Below are 24,729 nucleotides of genomic sequence, written 5' to 3' on the forward strand. Positions count from 1 at the left end.
GCACACCCCAGCACCCCACAAGGACATCGGCCCCGGGAGGAGGGGGCTGCCCTTCGCAGCACCCCGTCCCCGGCCGGGACACCTTCCCGGGGTGCAGACCCGGCCCCAGCCCGCGGGAAGGGGCTGGGCTGCACCTCCAGGATCCGGCCCTGGCAGCGGGCGAGCTGCCCTGGGAAGGGGCCCGTGCTCCCAACAGCTCGGTGGGAAGGGGGCTGGAGGAAAGCCTCTAGCCTTTTGTCTGCGGGAGAGGAATTAATTATTTTGTTCTCTCATTACGCTGGAATAAAATCCATTTCAGAGCAGCATAAATTTAGGTGCCTGAAGTCGCTTTTTTTAACATCCCGGGAAACATTTCTCTCCCTCTCTCGCCCTTTTCCAACTCATTTCTGTCTCATTGCGCAGCCATCGACGTTCCGGATGAAGCACAAGATGGAGGGGCATTAACCGAAGTACAGCGAAGGGGCTGCGCGGGGCGCGGACCCGTCCCTGGGCAGAGGACAGGAAGGTGAGGACGGAGCGGGGACCCCCGAGGTCCCCCCGAACCCCACAAGCCGCCGGTGCTGGGCTGGGGGTCTCCGGCAAAGCCCAGCCCGGGCAGCGCAGCGGCCGGGAACGGTACCTGCAAGAGGGGCCGGCCGCCGCCTTCCGCCGCCGAGCGATGCTCAATTGTTTGGAACATAAAATGGAAATTAATACATACGGTTAAACTCCCCCCGGCATCCCCCCCTCCCCAGCGCCGCTCGCCTTGTTAATTGAATGGCACGCAGCAAATGAGGTCAGAGCTCACTTAAGCCAGACAAGGACACAGAAACACATCGCGCCGCCTGACAGCGAGACAGGTCTGTCTACCTAGTGATGTTTAGCATTCCTGCCAGGAACCGCTCATTAAAAACCTAAAAGACGGCTTAAGCATCCCATTAGAGACTCTCGCGGTCTGTAGTTCCTTCCCTCGCAGATATGTTTGCGGTGAGAGGCCGGCGTGCGCAGGTAGCGGGGATCAGAGCTGGGAAGGAGGAGGGATGGGCTTTGCGCGCCCGCCGCGGGGCCACGTCCTTCCCCGTCGTCAGCAGCTGCGGCCCGCGGAGGCGCGGGGCCCTTCGGGGTGCGGCGGCGGCGCGTGGGGGTCCCTCGCGCGCCCAGAGCAGGAGGGCAGGAGAGGCAGGGAGAGACGCAGCTGGCCGGCATGCCGCCGGAGCGGAGCAAGCCCCGTGCCGGGGACGTGCTGCCGGGGCTGAGCTCCTGCTGCTGGTGATGCCCGGGGCCCCCCCGCCCCGTCACCTTCCTTGTGCTCTCCCCTCTCTTCGAAGAGAACCCCTTCCGTGCGGGAGGGGTTTCCGTGCCTCAGTTTCCCCAGCTCTGGCAGGGCAGCACAGCCCACCCTTGCGCAGGGCCGCGGGTGCTGAATCTCCCCGTTCTCGGGGCGTCCCCAGGGACGCTCCCAGCTCTGTCTCGGGCACTGACTCCGGCTCTCGGGCCGGACCCTGCCGCTTTCGGTGGCCCATACGTGCTGCTCCAGCGGTGCCCCGCCGACAGCTCCGGCCACGGCTCACCAAGACCGCGGGCGGAGGCGGCGTGCAGGGACCTGCCATCCCGCAAATCCCTGCGGGACCCGGCCCTTCCCCGGCTCCGCTCCCACGAGGCTCTGCCTGGGCGAACCTGACAGGCTCCGTGCCGGGGCTGCGGGCACCCATCCCCACGGGACGCGCCGTCCCTCCGGCCCTGGCTGCCATCACCGCCGCGGGCTGCGCTCGGTGCTGCACACCGAGGTGCCGGGGCGGGGTCCCCGCTCCCCATGTCCCCCCCGTGGGACCCCGGGACAGGCAGGTGGTGGCACTCGGAGCCACCCCAGGGCTGCTCGACGCCCCAGCCGCGAGCACCCGCGTTCTGAGGCCTCGCTCAGGCAGGAGCACGTTGTGCCGCTGCCTCGGGGCCTCGGGGCTTCGGCCGCCCCGGCCGCCCCGGCCTTTCCCCGGCGAGCGCCGGGTGCCAGGGCAGAGCCTCCCGCCCGGCATCTCCCGGAGGAGGCCCAGGCATCCAGCATTTCCCTCCTGAAACAAAGGCAGCGTCTCCCTGTGCCGCCGCTCGTCCTCCTCCCGCTCCTCCTCCGCTTCCTCTTTCTCGCCTTTCTCCATCTCTTCTTCTTTTTTTTTTTTTTTAAAAAACAAGAAATGAGTTGTCTTCCGCAGATGTGACTAAAAGCACTCTGGAAATGTCAGCCACTGCTGGAAAGGGACCCAGATAACATTTAGCTTTAGGTAAGAGAGTAGATTTTCTCTGCACTAATTCATATTTATAAGCTCTCCTGTTCCCGGGGAGAGCGCGGCACTGATAGCACTTGCTGATTGCTAGCGAGCGGAGCAGGGAATTGTTTTCATATCTGAGATTAAAGAGTGGTTTCTGCTCCCAGTGGCACCTATGTATTTACGCTGGTCATTCTCAATTCATTCTTATAAGATTAAGACTGGAAATGGGAAATGGTTATATAGTGCCGAGCCCAGGAGAGGCCGGGGGCTGCGGGGGGACGGGGCAGCGCCGGCTCGGTGGTCCCGGTGCACGAAAGCTCGAGGCGGGGGTGGCGTAGCCTGGGCCCCGCGCCGGGGACAGCCCGGCCCTTTGCCGGGGGCGGGGGGGTCTGCACCCCTTTGGGGGCTCCTGGTGGAAACGCTTCACCAGGACGGCAACTCCTCGGCCCGATCCTGCGGGACGGCCCCTGCACGCGGCTCCGGCGCGGACGGATGGGCGATGGATGGCCGGAGCGGAGCGGGCAGCGGGACGGAGGCAAGCGTGCGATAGATTAGGTGAAAGATTTATTTCTATTATTATTATTTTTCAACGCATCCCGGGGTTTGTGTCAGCTGATTAAAAGCAAACAAGTAAAGCCCTTCTTCTCCACGGTGGATCGAGGATTTAGGAACTTTTAGAGCTTTATTTAGTTTTTCTTTCCTTTTTTTTTTAAATCATGTTTGCGAACTGGCTGAGCAGCTCCAGAGAGAGTCAGAGCGTAAACATGGGGGGAAGAAAAAACTGGGTTGTGTTTGGGATTGTAGGGCCTGGAATTAGGGGGAGGAAGGGGAAAAAAAAAGGGGGAGGAGGCGGCGGGGGAGGCGGTAGGGGTTCGGGGTGGAAAGGGAAAAAGGCGAAAGGAGAAACAAGACAATGGCAGAAGGCACCCCGGGGACTTCCTGAGAGGTTTTAGAAATTCAAAATACGCCTTAGAGCCTCAAAGCTGTGTCAGTCACAGCCCTGGTGCAGGGATCACTAAGGCTGCGGCCAAACAATACCAGATTGTCTGAGGAAGGTGGGAAAATAGGGGGTCTCAGCGGCTCCCGCTCACACCAGCGGTTCCGCTCGTCAAGCACGCGTTCCACATGAATCAATTCTGGACAGAGCCTCGGCATAATCCCCGCCAGCCTCGCTATGACAACTTGAAGGAGAATTCGGCGGCTGAGTGACAGCAGACGGAGAACTGACAAGGCAAAAGACTGCAGGACTTTCCTTTGCTTTTTTTTTTTCCCTTTTTTTTTTTTTTCCCCCCTCCCTTTTCTTCCCCCCCCCGGTAACTTTTTTTTTGGGCAGCTCGTTTGGGCGCGCACGCGTCCGCACGCATGTGTGCTCACACATGTGCGCTCCCCGCGCTGCCGGAGCGGCCGGAGGGGCTTTGCACTTCGTGGCCAAACCCACCCCTCTGGCCTTGCCCGCTCCCGGGGACCCCCGGCCCTGCCCGGCACCGGGGACGCTGGGGGGTCCGGCCGGCTCTCCCGCCCTGTCGCTGCCCGCGAGGCCGAGCTGCCCGTGGGTTTTGGGGAAGGCAAAAAAAAAAGCCGACCGTGGGTTTTTGGGGGAACGGCGGCGAGCGCGCGTGGGGCAGGGGGTGCCTCCGCCGGGGCTGCCCAGCCCGTGCAGCAGCCAGGAGCCCGCAGGAGCAGCGGCAGCGACCCCCGTCCAGGGCTACGGTGGAGGAGGGCACGCGGCACCCGCTCCTCACCCGCACGCGTCCCCGGAGCGTCGGCCGAGGCTTGCCGTGGCTTTGGCGCAGCCCCTCGGGGGCACGGGGCAGCTGCAGGACCCCCCCAGGGCTGGGGGCTCGCGGCGTCCCCTGCGAGGCCGTGGGCGCGGGCAGGGGGCTGGCGGGGTGGAAGCGGGGCAGAGCAGCGGGACTCTCCGCGAACCAGCCGTTGCGGCTTTAATCACCCCGGCTCGTTATCGGGGCCGTGACGTGCGGCGCGGCGCGCTCAGTCCGGCCTTCGCCGGTATCACCCGCGCGTGTTCGCAATTTGCCGTCGAGGGGTCCCTGACACCTTCCCCCCCGCCCGGGGGGACGTCGCCTCGGCCGGGCTCCCGGCCACGAAGGGACCAGGACGCGGGCAAGCGGGGCAGGGACGGGCAGCTCCGCGCCACGCCGTGCCGGGGAAGCGATCGGCAGAGCCGGGCCGGTTTGGGTGCAGGTGGGCGTTCGTGGGGAGGGGGCCGGGCGGCGAGGAGCTGCTCCGAGACCACGTGGAAAGGTGACGGCGGTTAAAGATGCTTCTCCAGCCCTGCAGCTGGAAGATGCTCTAATCACCTCCCTTACCCCTGCCCTCCCGCGCTCCTGTCTCGTTAGGTAAACGGCGTGTATTATTAATAATCATATCAAGAATAAAAAGTGCTTTTGTCACCTCTGGATCCTGCTCCTTTTCGGGCTCCCCTGTTCCGGTTCCACATGCCTGCTCGGGGAAGCAAGAGGTATAAAAGAAACTAATTAAAAATTGCCAGTGTCTTATGTTGGAGCATTTGGGCGCGTTCAGTAGTGAAAGACAAGCGTCTTGTTGCAAGAAAATCAATTTTACAGTTACAGGAGCAGAATAAATAGAGGTGGTGCGTTAAAGCGAGAGGATGAGCAGGGGCTCCCAGGGTGCCAGCTCGGTGCCTGCCGCAGGGACGCGGGACGAGCCGTCCCGGGGATGTTCTGGGTACCCCCGTGTCCGCGCCCTAAGCCTGCCCCGGGACGGTGGCTGCCACGGAGCCACGGCCGCTCTCCCCCAGCGGCGGGCTTTGCCCAGACCGTGGGTTTTTCACCCAAAGCAGCTCTGCGAGTCCGGCTTGGTGCCGCAACCCAGGCAGAGCCAGCCCCACGGGGCGGTTTGCAGGAAAGCCAGAACCGGTCCCCAGAAAGCCACCCCGAGCATCGCCGCGAGGTGCACGCGGGGCCGGGGGGGTCGTCCCCTCCCGCCCCCCCGGCAGCCCCAGCACGTCCCCGCTCACGCCACGAATCCATTACCCATCCCCGCCGCACGAATCCCTATCTGTATTTTATTTATATCGCCTCTCTCTCTGCAGGCATGTGGCTAAAACCTATTGGTTTTGTGCACGATTTCATTGTCTTTTTGGGGTCAGGAAAATGGTAAACAAGCCAATTATCCTTGGCGGAGGGGGTTAAACGCTGCTCGCCCCGCACAGCTCTCTGTCCCCAGCCGGGGGGTTCCCCCGGCGCTCAGGACGGTTATCGGCTGCCTGGCAATGAGGGAGCAGCAGCCGGGGGGGCCCAAAGCAAAATGACTTTTATGCTAAACTGGATGCGAGCAGGCAGGGAGCGGGGTGGGAGCGTGGCAGGAGCACGGGCGGCCGCGGGGGTCCGCTCCAGGACCCCCCTTCGCTGGCACCGGGGTCTCTCTGCTGCTTCCGGAGCCATTGCCGCCGCGGTGACCCCTCCTGCACCCCCTTCCCGGCCCCGGCAGGATTTTCTTTTCTTTGCTCGTCACACCAGGACAGCGCCGATCCCTAATCCTCAAATCGTCCCTCGCCGGTTTTACATGCATCTCTAAGCTCCTCATAATAGACTTATTTTTAAAAAAAATTAAAAACGGGAAGGAAATAAAAACCCTTCTGTGGGTTATTACAGGATATTTTTGTTTTAATTGAAAACTGCTCCGAGCACAGAGGGCCAGATCCTCGCCGCTCGGAGGGATGAGCCCACGTTATGCCAGTGCGGGATCTGGCCCGCCCCGCCCGATCCCCCCGGGCCCCTCAGAGCTGCTGTCACCAGCACCCTGCGCCCGGCTGGGGAGCGCGGCACCCCTGGGAAACGGACGGAGCACAGGCGGGGAAACGAGGGACCGCGGCAGGACGGGCCTGGCAAGGGACCCCCAGCGTCCCCCCACCCCGGCGAAACGCCCCGGGGCGGGGGTTGCAGCCTCGCACCCACCGTGCCCCTCGCGCCGCCCAGCCCCGTGCCCGCGGGGCGGGAAAGGAGAGGCCAGGGATGCCCGCACGCGGAGGGGAGCGACCCTGCAAAGGCACCCCCCTCTCCGCCCACACCCCACCGGCCGCCCGCCCGCCGAGGACTGCCGTTAATTGCAGGGATGACTTTTCGGCCGAGCGGCGGCGAGAGCCGGGCTGGCTCAGCCGGGATTGTCTCGTTTCTCTGCACCGGATTGAAAATCAATACGGGAGAAAATGGAAAAATACATATTTGGGGTGAGAGGCGCGGGCCGGAGGGTACCAGGTGAAGCCGGGGCTGTCGTCACGGGCTTCGCGCAGCCGGCGGGTGGACGAGCCGTGGCCTGGTCCGTGCCGGGCAGCAGCGGGAGGCCCCTGGAAAAGAGGAGGCAGGAGCAGAGGGCAGCGGGGATTGCCGGGCTGGCTGCGGCAGGCGGGGTGAGCGCCAGCGAGCCGCGTCCCCCCGTCAGGACGCAGGCTGCTCGTTTCCCCCCTAACCCGCCCCGGAGGCTTTCAGCACTTACAGCCCCCCTGAAGGCGGGAGCTGGGCCAGGGGCTCCGCCGCTTTCCCCGGGCACCCCCTGGTCGGGCCGGGGCTGGAGCCCCCGGGGGGGATCGCGGGCGGGCGAGGGGAGGCGAGGCTGTTCCGTGCAGCGTTATAGATCCAAGAGCTGCGGTCAGCGGGGGCCGCGGCTGTGCCGCTACGGCCCAGAGCCTGCCCGGCGGCGCAGGGCGGCCGTTCGCCTTCCGCCGGCTTCGGCGCCTCGAGGAAGGGCGGCGCGCGCGCCCAGGGGCGGGAGAGCCAGGCCGCCGCGCCTGCGCGCACGGGCGTGCCGCAACGCGGCCCTCCCCGCGCCTCGGCGTTCACGCGCCGTAGGTCCCCCGCCAGCCCCTCGCTGCCTCCCCCGGCCCCACGGGCAGCTCCTGCCCTGGACCCCGTAGAGGGGGTCTGCCGGGGTGGCCCGGTGGAGAGGAGCCGCTGCGTCGCTGAACAAACTCGTCGGAGTTGCTGAGACGGTTTCTTGGAGTTTGCTCGGCCGGGTTTTTTTTTTGGAGAGAAGTTGCCTTGAAACCTGGGTTCTCTGGGCCTGGGGAGAGAGGAAGGTCTCCGGGTGAATTAGCATTTATAGAGCTGTGCCTTGCATTTCAAAACCCCCTTTATCTCTATTAGCACCTAATAAAGACAGAGCTTTGCTCTAATTCATAATTATAGCACTGGATGGAAATATTTGTGTTTCTATTCCCTGGGAGTTTGCCTCCAAACCCCTCAGCCAATTTGGAGTGAAAGATGGCCGGGTTTCCCCCCAGCCCCGCGCCGGGACCACCGCGCCGGCCGGCGAGGGGCTGCTCGGGCGCCCGCGCCTGGGGCAGGGCCGGGGTCGCCCAAAACCCGGGGCAGAGCCGGGGTCACCCAAAACGCAGGGCAGAGCCAGGGTCACCCAAAACCCAGGGCAGAGCCGGGGTCACCCAAAACCCAGGGGCCACAACTGTTTGCACGAGGGCTCGATTGCACGAGGGATGCTTGCACGAGGGGTGCTTGCACGAGGGGTGTTTGCACGAGGGGTGCTTGCACAAAGGGTGCTTGCGCTAGGGGTGCTTGCCTGAGGGCTCGCCTGCCCAGAGCAGGGCCAGCAGAGGTGCCAGGACCGGCAGTGTGGGCAGCCGCTGCCTGCACGTCCCTCGCGGCTCCTGCCGGGCCGGCTGCGGGGGACCCGGCGGTGGCCCTGGTGCGTGCAAGCCCCTGCCCAGCGTGGCCCTTTCAGGGTCTAGAAGCCCTCTGGGCTCAAAGGGCCACTGTTCCCTCGCTGGCTGTGGCCACCCAGGGCTGGATTTGGCCAGCAGCCACGCGGGCAGCTGCCGCTGCCAGGCCGGCACCCGCTGTGCCGCCCCGCCGCAGCTCTGCCTCCGCCGTGCAAGGAGCTCGTTGTGGATTCACGGCACTCCCTGGCACAAATGGGTTTAAACTACCTTAAGTGGTTCAGCAGGGAACTGGCGCTGGCGGTGTAACACTGTATTACCGCAGCATTAGGAGTGAAGTATTGATCCTAATCCCCTGGTTCAAAAATAGGATTATCAGAAGGGGAGGGGAGGGAGGGGGTGCGGGAGGATGCCCCGGCCCCGGCCCCGTCCCCGTCCCCAGCGGCCTCGGTCCCTGCGGTGGAGGAAGGGGCTGGGGGACCACGGTGGTACCCGGGAGCCCCTCGCCCCAGGGTGGCTGCACCCCCCGGGGCTGGCGCCGGCCCCTCGCCGCCCCACGGGGATTCGGCCACCCGGGCTCTGCGGGAAGGGGCCGAAGCGGCGTTCGGGTGAGAGTGAGCTGCCGTCACAGGGCTTCTCCTCCTGCAAATCAGGTTGGCCTCTCCTCCTAGCAGTGACCGCGGCATTAGCCGTTCCATTTGACTGTCTCCAGATGCGTATTTCCATTACCCGGCCCCTGAAAAGCCATCTTCCCGATCAATACCCGCGCCTTTATTCCTGATTGATCGATTGACCGATAGAGCAAACCACCGCCCGCTCAGCCCCCTCTTCCCCAGGCCTGGGGGCTTTGCTGGATTTCTGCCACGTTTTCCTCTTGCCGTTACTCTTTCTTTTACCCTTCGCTGCCCAGCGAGGGGGGAGCAGACCCCGGCTCCGAACGGGGTGGGCTGCCAGGCGCTGCATGAGGAGGGGGCTGGGGGGGCTGCAAAGCCTGGGAGAAATCGCGGAGGGGTTGCACCGAGGAGCAGGATGCACCGGGAGGAGGATGCGCTGGGTGGGTTACACCGAGGCGCAGGTTGCACCGAGGCGCAGGTTGCACCGAGGAGTGGGCTGCGCCGGGAGCGGGTTGAGCCAAGGAGTGGGTTGCATGGGGAGCGGGTTGCACCGGGAGCACCGAAAGCGGGTTGCACCGAGGTGCAGGTTGCACCAGGAGTGGGTTGCACCGAGGAGCGGGTTGGACTGGGAGCGGGTTGCACCGACGGGGTTGCACGAGGAGCGGGTTGCACCGGGAGCGGGTTGCATGGGGAGCAGGTTGCACCGGGAGCACCGAGAGCGGGTTGCACCAGGAGCGGGTTGCACCAGGAGCGGGTTGCACTGGGAGCGGGTTGCACCAGGAGCAGGTTGCACGAGGAGCGGGTTGCACCGGGAGCGGGTCGCACCGAGGAGCTGCTGCCGTGCCCCGGCCACCCCCCGCCGTGCCCCCAGCCCCCCCGAGCCCCCCAGGCCCGGGCAATGGCCGTGGCCAGTCAGTCCTCAAAGGGGCAAATGGCTTCGCTCGAGTCCTCTGGTGGGCGTCTTACTGCCTGTGACGCCGGCCTGGATGGCTGCCGATGATGAGAGATTAACGCGTAGGCTTGAGGCTGCGGATGGATTCGGGGCTCTCCTGTGCAGGAGAAGAAGAGGGGTGGGGGTCTCTGGAGCCCCCCCCGCCCTGCCCGCCATCCCGCCTCCCCTACCCCAGCCCCGCGCCTTCCTCCTGCCGCCTCGGCCCCCGCGGCACGGCCGTCCCCTCCTCGCCTATTTGCTTCTCCCTGCCTGGCTGCCTCTGAATACGGTTCACATTTCACTCCTAATCTCCTCTCCTTAGTTTTTAATCCCCTCTCTCCTCCCGGGCTGCCGTTCCCTCTCCTCACTCGCCTCCTCTCCTTCCCTCTCTCCCTTCGCCCTCCCCTTCCCGGCACGACAAATTACCCTTAATGATATGCTGAAGGCCATGACACCCATGTTGTCTCTTTGTCATCCTTCGCGGTGCGGCGTGAAAAGATAATACAAAATGCGGCACTTATCTACAATTGAGCGCCAAGACAACTTGCTAATCCCTTAATAACGTGGCGGCCGGGGCCCCATCGGCTGGTGGCTCCCGCCGCCGCATGCCAAATCGCCGCCGTTGCTGCCAGAGGCCGGCCGTGCGTGCCGTCTGCCGGGGCCGCGGGTCCCCCGGCTGCCGGCGGGGAGATGGCGGCAGCGGGGGGGGAAAAACCTCAATAAATGGACCCGAAAGGGGACCCAAATGGACCCAAGGGTCCATTTGGGTCCCCTTTCGGGTCCATTTATTGAGTCCAAGGGTCCATTTGGGTCGAGAGGATGGGGCAAGGGGAGCGTCGAGTGGCGGCGTGGAGGGAGCGGACGCCGGCCCTGAGGTTATCCCTGCGGGCCCAATCCTGACTCCACTGGTGCCCATGGAAACCCCATCCCTGATGGCTGCTCTCGGTCCAGCCCCGCTGCGGAGCGGGGCAGGGCACGGCCGCGACGCGCACCGACCCACCGCAGGCCGGTGCGGCTCCGGGCATCGCGGCGGGGTTCATCCCCTGTGCCGACCCCGCAGGGTCCCGCCGGGGGACGAGCGTCGCTGCACCCAGAGCGTGACTGCCCGGGACGGGGACGCTGGGGTCCCCCCAGGTCCGGCATCCCCCCGCGCTGCCGTGACGGACAGAAATTGCCACTTAATTTCCGGCTTCCTTTCCCCTTCCCACCCCTGCCGTGATTTACCTCTCCCCAGAGGAGCCCCAGAGCTGTAAACACACTTTTATTTGTCAGTTGTATCCCTGCAGCCGGCGAGGCTGTTGAAAAGGTAATATATGATTTCAGTCCTCTTTGCTTGATGATGTCGGGATTAGGAGCCCTACATATTTTATAGAAACCTCTACATGATCTTCCTTTATAAATCATTTAAATAGGAGTGTCTTTTCTTGGTGTGTGATATAAAATATTTACTGGAGTGGATGAAGGCTATTCATCCGTGTTTACCCTCCCGCTTTCCAGACCGGCTGCATTTACAAACAGCTCAGCCCGGCGCAGCCCTTCGCCGGCTGCCCGCGAGGAGCCGGTTCAACGGCAGCTCGGCCGTGGCACGGGGAAGGCGACAGCCGGGACGGGCTCCCCGGGGACGGGAGCTCCCGCCAAGGGCGATTCTGGGGCCTGGCGCGTTCCCCCAGCTCTGGGTTGCTACAAAAAGAAGCGATTTTGGTACAGCAGCCCAGAGCGGCCTCCCCGTGGCGCCCACCGGCCCTGGGCCGGGGCGTGCTGTCCTGCGCGTGGCTGGCTCCAGCCCGCGAAACCGGGGTCCCCCGGCAGCTCCCGCGTTCCCAGGGCCGGACCCCCCTGTTCCCGCTCACCCCGGCACCTGCCCAGCCCCAGCTCCAGCCCCGGCTCCTCCGCAGCATCCCGCTCCCCGCTCCATTAGCATTCATTGCAATTCTTTTCATTTGTTACCTGGCAGAGAAATGAAAACACGTTGTTCCCCCCAGCAGGGTGTTTCCTACGGCGAGCCCCAACTTTTCAATCATTTCTTGGCACCGCCGTGGCAGAGAGCGGCCCCCCCGCCCCCCGGGCAGGAGCCATTGCTATTAAAAGGCTCACCCAGGGGCATGTATTTTACATAAGACGCCGCGTACACGCTGTGCAACATTCAGGAGGATCATGCTGGAGCAACTGGTCCGAATATAATGCCGGTTACCTTGCGAGAGAGGAGCTCGCCGAGGGGAATGGATGCTCGCTCCGTGCCTGGGGGAGAAATCACTCCCCGGCAAAGCTCTCGGGGCCGGCGGGGAGCAGGGGTGCGGACGCTGGGCGCCGGCTTCGCCTCTCCCACCGGCCAAGCCGGGCTCGGGATGGGGGCGACGGGGCGGGGAAGGTGCCGCGGGTGCAGGCGAGATGCTGAGCTCCCGAGATGCTCTCGCCCATCGCTGCCTACGGCCGGGGGGCTGCAGCAGCCCCAGCCCACCCGCCATGCCCCCTGCGAGGCCGCCCTCGCCCCCTCCTCTCCCCGGGGCGGGGGAATTAACAGCTGAAGAAAAATAAATGGCTAGGGGCCTGAAAGTTTCATTTCCTGCGAGCAGGGCCCCGCCAAACGGCACGTAAAGGAGGCTGCCGTCGCTGCGCGCAATTACACACCCGGCTGGCTTATTTCATGGAAATCGATGGCCGCAAAGGGACAGCGCCGGGCTCCGCGCACCCGCCTCCCCCCTCCGCTGCCCCTTCCAGCCGCCCGCCGGCACCGGCCGCGGCCCCGCATCCGGATCAGCCAGGAGCAAAGGTGCCGGTGATGCTCGGGGAGCGGCGATGGGAGCCGGCGTCCCTCACCGCGTGCGACTCGTCTCTGCCGCGGCTCGGCAAACTCCCCGCTCTCCGCTCTCGTGCTATTTCCATAAATCACCCCCCCCCCATCTGGTATTTTCCTGGGTGCTCAGCAGCCGGCAGCTTGTTACAGAAACGTTTCGGGTTGTATCGCTTGTCCCTATCAGGAGATAAGGCTGGGGAGAGGGATGGCGGGAGGGACGGCAGGGAACGAGCGCAGATGTGACAGCCAGGGAGCAGGAACCAGCAGCGGGGACGGCGGGTCCCCCCGCGCCGCTTTAGCAGCTTCCCCCCGTGAGCCCGGCCACGTCTCCTGCTGATGGATGCACGCTTTTATCGGAGCCGTGCCGCAACGGGGCAGGAGCCGGGAGCTGCCGGAGAGAAGCGACGGAGCCCGGGAGGTGCCAGCGAGCTCCCGGTGAGCTGCGGGACGCTGCTGTCGTCCCCTGCGTGGGAAGGGACCAGGGGACGCGGGGACAAGCCCCCCGGCCCTGCTGCAGCCGGGTCTCTGCTCCGCACGGCTGCTGGGGGACCGCGGTGGCAGAGGCAGCCGGATGGCACCGTGCAAGCTCAGCGGCCACCGTGCAACCTCAGCGGCCACCGTGCAAGCTCAGTGGCCACCGTGCCAGCTCAGCGGCCACCGTGCCAGCTGGTGCATCCGGGAGCCGGAGCTCTGCAGCAGCCACAAGCCGCGTGCAGAGGCGCGACGCCCCAGGGGACGCAGGGAGGCGAGGGGCAGCCCGGCCCCTGGGAATTCACGTAAACGGAGCAAATCGGAGCCAGGCGCTGGGGCGGGGATGTGGGGCGGCTCGCGGGGAGGGAGCCCAGAGCACGTGGTGGGGAGGGGGACAGCATTTCGGCGGGTGGGCTGGCCGGAGGGGGGTCAGGGTGCCAGCAAGCTTGGGGAATCGAGCAGGCTTTGCAGAAAGGATCATTTTTTAGCACGGGGTGCTCCCAGCACCCTTGCTCTGCCTCGAGCAGCCCCGGGGAGAGCTCAGCTGAGCCCCTCCTCACGGTGAACGTTTCCCTGGGCACACGGCATCCCCACGCGAGCAGGCACCGGGCTGGCCCCTCCGCGGTGCAAATGGGGAAAACCCCGCTGCAAAGCACGGCAGGGACGGGGCCCGCCCGGCTGAGCGTCCCTCCTCTGGCTGCGTTGCGCCCGCAGGCTTCTGAATCTGGAGCGAGACCAAGAGGAGGGAAGCCAGAGAAGCTCCAAGGGAATCGGGGAGCCGCCGGCCAGATCCTGAGCCTCGCCCAGGTGTAAACCTGGATGGCGTCACCGGGGCTGGGGAGGCTGCGCGCCGCTGAGCAAGCTGCGGATCGGACTCCTGCACCGTCTGCAGCCGTAGCTTCGCAGCGGGCGGGATATTCCACGGGCCAGTGGAGCACGGCGCGCCCGCTGCCTTCGTGGGATTAAACGAAAAAAAAGTATTAACGCCGAAATGCTGAAACGGAGCAAGGAGCGGCGTGCTGGCGGAGACGCACGGGAGCTGCTCTCCTCGGAGCCGTGCGTGCTGTGACCGGGCAGCTGCCGCCACGGGGGCTCGGGACCCCTGAGCTGGCCCTGGTGCCTTTGCGCCGGAGCGGACGGGGAGCGCCGAGGCAGGAGGCCGCGGGGCCACGGCCGCGGGGCCGTCACCCCCCAAAGGGGCCCCTGGAGGCGCAGCGGGGGCGACCCAGCCTCGCCCGTGGCCGCCGGCACCCCCGCGGCCGCCCCGCACGGACAGGAGCTTCGTCCCCTCGGGATCGCAGGGGGCAGCTCCCGCCACCGCCTCTGCGGCCAGCTGCGAGTCTGGCAGTTGGATGGAGAGAGATGGAGCCGAGCGTGTCCCGGGATGGGAGGAAGAGGAGGAGGAGGGTGCAGAAGGGAGAGCGTGCGCTGGAGCAGGGCCGTGCCGGGAGAACTCCCCTCCGCCGCTCAGCCGAGGAATTAGGGCACGTGGAAAGCCGAGCTCCACGAGCCGCCCTCGTCCCACCCCACGCCTGAACCTCTGGAAGGCGGGCGCAGCCCCGGACCCCCGCGCCAAGCCCTGGCCCCCCGATTAATTGCCGCAGCCGTATCCCGGAGTAAATCGGCCCTTAGCGCAGCGCGGGGAGATGAAGCCGTATCTCCGTCAGCCCTGAACCCCTCACCGCCGGCATAACGGGGCCGCCAGCGCCCACGTGGCTGGAAAGCCCTGGCAGCGACAACGTAAAGCTGGTGCTAGAGGAGACCCGGGCCCGTAAACCCCAGTTCAGACACCGCCAGCCATAGGTGACGCCCTCCCGCTGCCTCCCGCCTGCCCGCGGTGCCGGCTGCGCTCGGGGGCACGGCCCCGGCAGCTGCTCTGCCTGCGGTTGTGGCCCCCCCAGCCCAGCGGCACCCCAGGGCGAGGGGGTCCTGGGGATGCCCCGTCCCATCCCATCCCGTCCCATCCCATCCCATCCCATCCCATCCCGTCCCATCCCATCCCGTCACGTCCCATCCCATCCCATCCCATCCCATCCCATCCCATCCCATCCCGTCCCATCCCGTCCCATCCCGTCCCATCCCATCCCGTCCCGTCCCATCCCATCCCGTCCCATCCCATCCCGTCCCATCCCATCCCGTCCCGTCCCATCCCATCCCTCAGCCCTGGCTCCCCTGCCCCAGCCGCTGCCCTGGGGAGCCCGGCCCCCCGCTCGTCCCTGCGCCCTCGCCCTCCCCAGCTGCCAGCAAAATCCCGATTGCAGCCGGGACTGCGGATACTCAGGGGGTCACGGGGCCGGGGGGAGGCTCCCATCGGGGGTCGGGGACCCCCCCCGGGGCTGGGGGGCCGTTTCCTTCCCTTCCTTTGCACACACCGCCACGCTTACAGAGGAGAAGAGATTTAAGACGTGTTTCGTTCTCCGGGTCAGCGTGCGGAGGGATTCTTTCTTTTCCAGCAGTGCCAGACACTTCCAACATGGAGAGAGACGGGAAACCCGCTCCCCGACAGCCTGTCTGCTGCGGCGGGTTATCCCCCCCCCGGCATCGCCGCAGCCTCCAGCCAGGCAGGGAGCCGCGGTTCACCGGCACGGTGACACGGTGACACGGATGCTGCCGATGGGATAATCGGCGAGAAGCAGCGATGCTCGGGAAAGGAACGACCCCGGCCCCGCTCGCTGGGAGGGGACGCGGTGCCAGGACCTTGAGCTTCCCTCGAGCAGGGGCTCGACTCCGCGGTGGCCGTTTCAGCCCCAATTATCAGCCGCGTTAATGACCCGGCTCCAACCACCCGTGCGCCAGCGTTCGGGCGCTGCAGCGGGTCCCCGCGTCCCCTCTCCCCTTCGCACGAGGCTGGTGAAGACCCCCGAGCCGCCGGGACCCCGTGCACGGGGCAGGCGGGAGATGCGGGGAGCCCGGCCGTGCCCCGGCCTCACCGGCAGCCCCAGCCCCGCGTGCCCCCATCCCGCCCCGCGTTAAATATAATAAAGGGCTGGACTGCGCCGGCGGGCGATACCTGGTGGCGCCGGGAGCGGGGCCGGCCCTGGTGGGATGCAGCGGGAAGAGCACCCGGGGCTGGACCGGCTCTCCGTCACCACGAGTCCTTAAATCAAACCTCGACGCCTCTGCGAGAGAGACGGGCTGCCCGATCCAAATGATCCCTTTCAGGCCGTAAAAATCCGCGACTCTATTAATTAATTACTAACGATGATCCGTCTCAGCCTCGCGCCTGCCAGTTTGCTATTTTTAACTCCGTATTTCCAACCCCCAATGTTAAAAAAATCATGAGTCAGGCCTCAAAAAAACCTACCGAGTGGGTCTAAAAAATTGCCTTTTTCTTGGTAAGTCCCTGCCGGGCTCTTTCCCCGGCACTTTTCACCGCGCGAGCCCATCGCTGGCAGAGCCGGCAGCGACCGCGGAGCTCGACGCGGCACCCACCTCCCCGGCCGTCGGTGCTGGTATTTCCCCCGGCTCCTGGCACACAGATGGCCCTTATTAAAAAGCAAAATTAGTCTTTCACCCTCTCGTGGCAAACTTCAGAGCCTCGGATCAGCTGTACGAGCCCGAATTAATTAACAGCCGATTGTTCCTGTTCTGCTAATTATGCCGAAATACGCATTAAACGCTGGGAATGAACACGGGCCACACAAAAAAGTTATTCAGTATTTGAGGGAAAAAAGAGCAGGCGGGGGGTGCCCTCCCCTCCCCGGCTGGGCCTGCTCTTTCGAGGGGTGGGAGTCGCGATAGGGCGAGCAGAGGATGCTCGTGATGCCACCTACCAGCAGCCTGTCCCGGCTTCGGTGGCTTCCGGGACGTCACCGGTTGGTGGCCCAAGGCCGCCCCAGCCCGGGGGAAACTGAGGCAGAGGCGGGCGAGCAGCCGGGGCTGCGGCAGCGCACGGGAGACGCCGGAGCATCCCAGCCTCCAGCGCCCACCCACCAGGCTGCATCGCCTCCAATAATTAAGTACTATCAACAATTGCATATTAATTAATTTAATATCCATTATTATTCATTACTGCGGTAATTAAATCCTTCCCGTAATTAACACACCACCCGGCAGAGCGGTCTGGCGTCTCAGCCCCGTTGCACCGGGGGAGAGGGCTGCACGGGGAGCGGGGACGGAGCCGAGCGCGGTCGCCCCGGTGCCGGCGTTGGCTCGCCCCGGCCGGTGGCTCCCGGTGCCCGCGGGGGGCCGGCCCCCCCCAGGGACACGGCGCGGCTCGGCCCGAAGCGTTGCGGCGGCGGGAGGGAAAAGTCACTTCTCGAAAGCAAGGGCCTCACACGACATTTATTTTTATTTTATTATAAAAAAATACAGAATCCAAACGGGGCGGTGATCCGGTTACCATCAGCACGACGTCGAGGACGAAAGCGGCGTGTCTAAGGACGAAGCTAGGCGGAACGGAGACCAACACGCAGAACCAGCGCCCACGAGGGGCTGCTCCCGAGGGACAGCCCGGCCACAGCGAAGCACCCCAGCCCTCACCACCCCCTCGCCGCGGCTGCCGGCCCCTGCCAGCCTGGCCGCCGCCTGCGCTCGTCCACTCTCCCACAGTCGCTGTACACAATATAGATATTTATATATATAATCTATATATATATAAAACACAGACCGAAGGCCAGGTTTTGCCATCGCTGCTCCCCCACGAGCCGGCACCGCGACGGCGGGCGGGTGCCGCCGGCTCCTCACCGGAGCCCGGTGGGTGCTCAGCGCCCGGCTGGGTGGGTGCCCTCCCTCAGCCCCTGGATAAACGCGGTGCTTTCGCTCACCTTCGAGAACCACGACCTGGTCTGGACACACGGGGACGGGACGGCAGGGAATGTGGAAATTTTTTTTTTTTTTTTTTTTTTTTTAATATTTTTTGGATGATCGAGATGAGCTTATTGCGAGATTTCAGCTTCCTAGTCTAAAAAATAAAAATAAAATAAAAATAAAATAAACCCTTCCATAAAATTCATTCTCAACAATACATAAAAAAAACCGCTCACAGTATAGCGCTGTATGTACAGGGAGGGAGCCCCCGCCGGCCCCCCGCCGCCAAAGGGTCTAGGGTGGGCTCGGAAAAGGCGCCCGCAGGAGGGGCTTCGGCCGGGTCCGAGCCCGTTGCCGTCATCCCCCGGGCCCAGCGACCCCCCGGGGCGTGGGGGGGCTCTGCGGGACGGGCACGGGACCCCCCCGGGTGGGACAGCCCCAGATTTAAGGCGAGGAGGGGTCGGGCCCCGGGGCTATGGGGGGGGCCCCTCCTTGGGGACCTGCCACCTCTGGGGTCAGGGCCAACCTCGGGTCGGGGCTTCGGGTGGGTTTTTCTTATTAATGCAAAGAAGGAAAAGGAAAAAAATCCCCAAGCCCAGCCCCGGCGACGCCGGCAGCGGCCGGGGGACGAAGGGGCGACCGTGGGGAGCGCCGCGATGGTCCCGCACGCGGCCGCCGGCCCCCCCGGGGGGGCTCTTGCACGCCCAAGGTGTCGGGGGGGACGCAGTGCAGAGCAGAAGGCGGCGGCGGCGGAAATCCTGCCCCAGGGGCAGCGCCAGGGCCGGCACGCTCCTCCTGCCCCGGCGAGATCAGCCCTGCCACGAACGGGGACTCCAGCCCCGGCTCCAGCCACGAGCCCTCGGAGCAATCCCAGCTGCTGGGCGAGCCCGGCCCGCCGGCTCCCAGCGCCCGGCGGTGCTCCACGTGCCGGCCGGGCATCCCCGGTGCTCCTGGTGCCGGCCGGGCATCCCCGGTGCCGGTCGGCCATCCCCGGTGCTCCCGGCGCCAGCTGGGCATCCCCGGCGCTCCCCTTGCGTGCGTCCGGTTTGCTTTGCTGCCTGCAGAGCCGCCTCGGGGTCCCGCGGGGACAGCGGCGACATCCACGGCACGAGCGGTGGGGACAGGGTCACCCCACCAGGCGCTCAGCGGGGGCTCGCGTCTGTCCGAGCCCCCCGTCCCCGCGCCTCCGTGGCAGGGGAAGCGCGGCGGGGCCGGCACCGCGACGTCCTGCTGCCGGAGCGAGAGCCGGGCTGGGGAGGAGTCTGCGACGACGGAGCCATCGGCACCATCGCCGGCGTCCGTCTCTCCCGGCGTCCTGGCGCTGCCGGCGGCTCTGCCCGCAGCCGGGCGAAGGCGGGGTGCCGCAGCCGCGCTGGCGGGGGGCTCCACGGGAGGGGGCTGAGCCCGGCCCCGCGCGGCTCAGTCTGACACGGGGAAGCCCGGACTGAAACAACCCCACAAATAAAAATAAAAATCTTTTCTCTTTAAAAAAAAAAAACAACCAAAAAACCAAGCGAGGGCTCTGTATTTGGTCTAGAAATGTAAAAAGCAACATCCGACGGGGAGGGCCAGCACCGAGCGAGCCGCGGCACAGGGATGGGAGCCTTCGGCGTGCGCAGCCAGGATCCGTCCCGCGCGGCAGCCCTTCACCGTTCCCGGCACGATGCCCCGGCACGGGTGGCCGTGCGAGGACGGGGACTTGACGCGGCGGCAGGATCCGGGCGAGCTTCTCGCCGGCAGCACCAACCCTCCACACCGGCGACCTCCCCGGGCGCTGTCCCGCTGCCGCGGGAGCCACGGCTCGAAGGCGATTCGGGGTGGCCAGGAGGATCCGTCCCCGGGCCGCTCCTTCCCCACGGAGCCGCTCCCCGGCACGTCGGCGTTGGCGCTACGAGGCCAGGAGCGTCCAGACGACCGGCACCACCACGAGCACGGTGTGCGGGACCCTGAGGCTGCAGCAGGAGTTGTTGCTGGTGAAAATGGGCTCCGGGGACTCGTAGAGGGAATCGTCTGCGGAAAGGGAGGCAGAGAGGGAGGCGTGAGCTGGCGGCAGAGTCACGAGGGACGGCCGCCCGCGCTCCACGGCAGCTCCTGCCCTGGCAGAAGGGGGGTGATGCTCAGCACCCCAGGGGTTGGGGTCCGGCTGCTGCTGATGCAGCAGCACCCCCCCCCAAACCCCGGCACCGTCTCAAGATTAATGGGATTTTAGAAAAATAAAGGACTCGAGGGACTCCCGGCTTCCCCGACGGCGCTGCCGCCGGAGCCGAAGCAGGGACACCGCGGGGCTGGGCAGCACGGGGACACCACGGGACGGGGGGGCTGCAGGGTGGGCGAGGGCACGGGGCGCTCCGGTTCCTGCCCCCTAAATGGGATCAGGCAGGATTTCATCCCGTCCCCTCCCAAGCCCCGACAGCCCCGCGGGCCAGGGCGGGTGCCGCTGCGCGAGGGGGATGAGCTGCGGCGGCCAGGGCGGCTCGGACACGGCCGGGGCCGGACCAGCCCGCGCAGGGCAAGGGCACCCGCTGGCCCGGTGGTCCCGCAGCCAAACCCCGACCGGCGGCAGCCCAGAGCGCGCCGGGGAACGGTTAAACGATGGCTAAAGCTGTTAACGCGCTCCCCGGGCTCGGCCCGCTCATCTTCCTTACTGGATTAAGGATTTTTATGCACCCAAAGCCCGGAAAAGCAGAGCCTGGCCCTGCCTGGGGACGCCCCGTCCCCGCGTGTCCCCTCGTCCCCCTCCTCCTGGACGGGCGCTGTGCGGGTGCCCCCGTGCCGGGCGCTCCCAAGTGAGGAGGTTTCAGGGCCTCGTCCCGGGGCCGGCCCTCGGGGAGCCCCCGCGGCGCAAAGGCAGCCCTTCCCCTCCACGAGGCATCGGCGTAATAAACCCCCGAATATTATTAAAATACTAAAAAAAAAAAAAAAAATCATATCAGGAGAGATTTTTTTCCCCCTATTATGCCCTAGTCCTAAACAAAACAGAATGATTTTTTACAGATGGTTTCATTATATTGGGTTTTATTTTAAAGCCATGCAAATAAAAAAAAAAAGAAAGACATCCTTTTAAATGGTGACATTTTGCAGGCACTCAGCCCTTCCCCAGGGAGAGCTGCTGCCATTTGCTAATTACACGTTAACAGGAGAAGAAAATTATTAATTTGTTTTTTTAAATGGCTGAGTTATTTGATTCTGAAAAGTAGCCACTGTGCAGAGATTATTATTATTTTTTTCCCCCCCCATCTGAAACTCAGCGGCAAACGTCCACCGCGCAGGCGACGCGCCCGCCGCGGCCCAGACGCCGCCGGGACGGCTCTGGCAGGGCCGCGGGCACCGTCCCCGTCGGGGTGCCGCCCGCGGCACCGACCCGCTTGCCCGGGACCACCGGCCACCGAGAGCATCGCCCTCGGCCCGGGGCAGGAGCGCTCCCCCGCCCGGCTCACTTACTTGTCGGCCGAACGTAAACCTTCAGCTTCAGGCAGGGCCGGTCCACCGCGTTCGGGGGGGAGGCGGCTGCAGAGGAGCGCGGGGGAGAAAAGGGGCAGGTTAGGGGGGCCCCCGCCTCGGGGACCCCTCGAGGGCCCGCGCACGCCGCGACCCCCCGCGGCGCTGCCGAGATGCCCGGGGCGGGGCAGGGAGACGGGTGGCCGCATCCAGCCCCGCGGCACGGGACCGGAGGGGGACGAGGGGGTCCGAGCCGGGAGGGGGTACAGCCCCCACACGGCGTCACCAAACCTTAAAAGCCATCGCGGGGGCTGCCCCGCCCTGGCACAGCTCCGGCGGCGAACCCAGCCGGCCGAGCCCACGTCGGGGCCGTTTCGGCTGCCCGCACCCCGGTGGGACGCGGCCAGGGGGGGGGAACATCCCGCAGGGACGAGGCGGGTCCGCGTCCCCTCCCGGGGTCACCTCAAATAAATGCCGAAGCAGCTGGAAATGGGGATCCTAAGGCTCCCCCACAGAGCCTCCCCCGCAGCATCGCCTCGGGCAGAGGGAAACCAGGGGTCCCAGCACCCTCCCAAGCACCCCCAGCACAGCAGAGCCCCCACCACCCCCTGCCCAAATTTATGGTGGGAGGGAGGGAGGGGCAGGGGCAGGGCAGCCCCAGCCCAGGTGAGCCCAGTAAAGGCTCCCTGATGGTCCCAGCACAGCTGGGGCTTCCCTTTGGGGTCGGGGGACGACGGCCCGTGTGGCTTTGGCCCCGCCGCGGCGTTGCGGAGGGCTAGGAGAGCACGGGCAGGGCTGCGCGGCTCTCCCCGAAGAGGCAAGATGAGGATAGAGGCACAGAATAAAAATAATACTCATTGGGAGAGAGAAAGGGAGTAATTGCAATAATTATCTTGGTGAAAGTCCCCTCTCAATACGAGAAAATGTGATTTTTATATATGTGTTTTTAAAGGAATTTAATTTTCTTTTCTCTTTTTTTTTAATTAAAGAAGGGGAGAGAGCATTATTCGCAATAAAGTTTAATTTCCGCTGGAGGAAGGGGGAATGGGGATGCTGCTCGCAGGGAGGCAGCAGCAAGGGGCCAGCCCTGCCCAGGCACACGCGGTCCCCTCCGGCAGCACCGGGCCACCACCGTCCCCCCGCTCCGGCGCTGAGGGAGGGACCCGGCGGGGTCCCGGTACGGACGGTGACACGGGGGCCACCCCCTGCTGCTCCGCAGGACCCGTTTTGGTTTATTTTTACCAAATAAAACCACGGGGCAGCAGCAGAGGGGCCGCTGGCTCGGTGGGGTTCCCAGCGCCCGCCCCGTGCACCCCAGCCCCCCCGCGACGGAGCTGCGCACCCCCGGACCCCTCGACGGTCGCATCCAGCCCCGGCACCTGGGTCGGCGTCGCCCACGCCTCCGGCGGGAAGGGACGCAGCCCCGGCGCCCCGGGCACAGCCATTTCGGGGAGGCGCCGGGGATGCTGCAGAGCCTCCGTGGGGGTTTTTTTTTCCCCCCTTTCCCTTTTCTTTTCCTCCCCGGTGCTGCACCCCACGCACGGAAGGAGAAGGTCACGCGAGCCGTGCCCGGCGGCTGCCGTGCCGTGCCGTGCCGTGGCGTGCCAAGCCGTACCGCGGGCATGCCGGCAGTCCGCCGGCTCCATCCCCAGGGCCGGCCCGTGCCCTTGACCCGGCACGGGGAGCACGAGTGCGTCCCCGTGCCTGCGAGGTTAATGGCATTCCAATTTGCGAGCTCGAGGAGGAGGTAATTTCTTTTCTTTCATGTCTGCTAAATACAGTTCCTCAAAGAGGCATAATTTCTAATGTTCCGCATGACATGAATTCTAACCGGTTTAGCAATGATCAGCTTCACCATTTACTTCTGTGTAATCTCTCCCTAACGACATTAAAAATAAAAAAAAATAAAATAAAACGGGGCGGGGGGGGGGAGAGAGAGTTGTAGATGCAGTTATTTCGCGAGTGACATTTTACAGGGGGAGAGGGAGAGGGGGGGGAAAATGGTAATTTAATATAGATAAAAGGAACAAATTAAGTGGGCTGAAAACAGATGCTTTAGGAAAAAGGGGGAGAAATAATAAGGAAGATAAGCACGCCGGCTGGCTCCTGCGCGAGAAGAGAGGCGTCCCTGTCTCCCCGTGACTCCCTCGAGTGCTTGGGGATCGTGGCTTCTTTTTTTTTTTTTCACCCTTTATTGATTGCCAGGCTCCCAGCGCCTGACCCCAGCCCCGTTAGCTTATTTGCCCACGGCTCCGGTGGGCTCCCGAGGAAGCCGGTCTGGCTCCTCTCCCCCTCCTCCGCCCTGGTCCCCGCGCCCGGCGGCTCCGGAGGCGGAAATTCGACGAGGGGCCCGATCCGCTCCACCCCGGGGACCCCGATCCTGCGACCAGCGCCCGGGCAGAAGCGTTTCCCCCAGAACGGGTCGGCCAGCTCGGGCTTCATCTGTTGGGCGAGAAAGGGGAGCGCAGCCCCGGGAGAGCACGGGAGCGTGCGGGAGAGCGCGGGAATACACGGGAGCGCGCGGGAATACATGGAAGTGTGCGGGAGCGTGCAGGAATACACGGGAGCGTGCAGGAATACACGGGAGCGTGCGGGAGAGCGCAGGAATACACGGGAGCGTGCAGGAATACACGGGAGCGTGCGGGAGAGCGTGGGAGCACACGGGGCCGCTGCCTGGGGCTGGCAGGGCTGCGGCACAGCTCTGGTGCAGCACCTTTACCGGTGCCTGGTGGGGGTCCCACAGGGATGAGACCAGCGTCCCCATCATCCCGCGGTCCCTGGAAAGTCCTAGTCACTCTCGTGGCCACCCCACGCCCTGTGACTCAGGCCAGCGAAGGCTTTCGGCACCAAGCGTGCGCCAGCCAGGATCTCCGCCTTGAGCCGGACGTGCCGGCGCTGCCGGCGCGGGGGCACGGCTGGGTTTGGGGGCTTTTCAGCATTTTGGGTCGCCAACGCAAACCGAGCCGTGGTTCAGCGTCCGGGTCCGGTCCGCACCGTGGGGCGATGCGGGGGACGTCCCCGGGATGCGCTCGCCGGACCCCCCGAGCATCCCCTCCCCACCGTCCCCCCCGCCCCGTGCCTGCGGCAGCCCCCACTCACAGATGTAGTAGTACTCGTGGCCGGGTCTGAACTCGAAGCCCAGCGAGAAGGGGGTGAAGAGCTGGAACTTCTCCGAAAACTTGAGGGGCCCGTTGGGGGAGTCGGGCCGGTTGCACTCCCAGCGCTTGAAGCCCCTCTGCCGGTGGTCGCAGGACGCGTGCCCCTCGTAGTTCACCATATAGAGGATGTAGCGCTCCATCCGCTCGGGCAGCGGCTCCTCGTAGTGCGGGCAGTAGATGTCCAGGTAGTCGTTGATGCTCACCTCCACCATGTAGTCCCCGCGGTGAAACCTGCGGGAGAAGCCGGCGTCAGCGGGACCGCGTTTCATCGGATCCCGCCGTGGGGACGCCGGAGACGCCGGGCGTGCGAAACCTCGGTTTGGCCGTGACCCGGGGCCTGATCCAGCCCAGCCCAGCCTTGCACCGCTCTCCTCTCCCCATCGCCCCCTCCCAGGCACCCCAGCCCCCTGCCCACCCCAACGCCCCCGTTAACCTGCAAGATTAACTCAGAGCCTCTTTGTTTTACGCCCGATAAAGCGGCACCACTTGGTAGTAAGTCGCAAAAAAATCATTATTCACGGCGATACCATCGAAGCGTTGGCATCGCCGCAGCTGTGCGCTGCAATCCCAGTGTAATTTGCGTTTCTGGCACTGATTATCTGAGAGATTAAGGGATTAGCGGCGCTGGAGAACGCCGCGGCGCACGCCGGCAGCTCCTGCCTGGCAGCCGCTCCCCCCCCG

At 65.0% G+C, this 24,729-nt stretch overlaps 1 protein-coding gene and 1 long non-coding RNA gene across 3 annotated transcripts in view; one reads left to right on the plus strand and one right to left on the minus strand.

Moving 5' to 3' along the window:
• Positions 1-12,365: 12,365 nt before the first annotated feature.
• On the plus strand, positions 12,366-16,091 carry LOC142420302 (uncharacterized). 2 transcript variants are annotated; one of them, XR_012778725.1, is made up of 3 exons: positions 12,366-12,667; positions 13,418-14,506; positions 15,157-16,091. It is a non-coding gene; the product is annotated as an uncharacterized LOC142420302 (long non-coding RNA). The 2 variants fall into 2 exon arrangements; XR_012778726.1 differs by having other exon boundaries at positions 13,418-14,319.
• Positions 16,092-19,199: 3,108 nt separating this feature from the next.
• The window catches only part of EFNA2 (ephrin A2), a 48,988-nt gene continuing 43,458 nt past the window's right edge, over positions 19,200-24,729 (minus strand). Inside the window, exons 2-4 of the mRNA XM_075524205.1 lie at positions 23,990-24,279; positions 20,894-20,959; positions 19,200-19,462 (exon numbers count right to left, since the gene is read on the minus strand). Coding sequence (XP_075380320.1) covers positions 19,341-19,462; positions 20,894-20,959; positions 23,990-24,279 — 478 coding nt within the window. The 3' untranslated portion in view covers positions 19,200-19,340. The remainder of the gene's footprint in view (positions 19,463-20,893; positions 20,960-23,989; positions 24,280-24,729) is intronic.

This window comes from Mycteria americana, chromosome 24 (assembly GCF_035582795.1).
Source record: "Mycteria americana isolate JAX WOST 10 ecotype Jacksonville Zoo and Gardens chromosome 24, USCA_MyAme_1.0, whole genome shotgun sequence".
Classification (NCBI taxonomy): Eukaryota; Metazoa; Chordata; class Aves; order Ciconiiformes; family Ciconiidae; genus Mycteria; species Mycteria americana.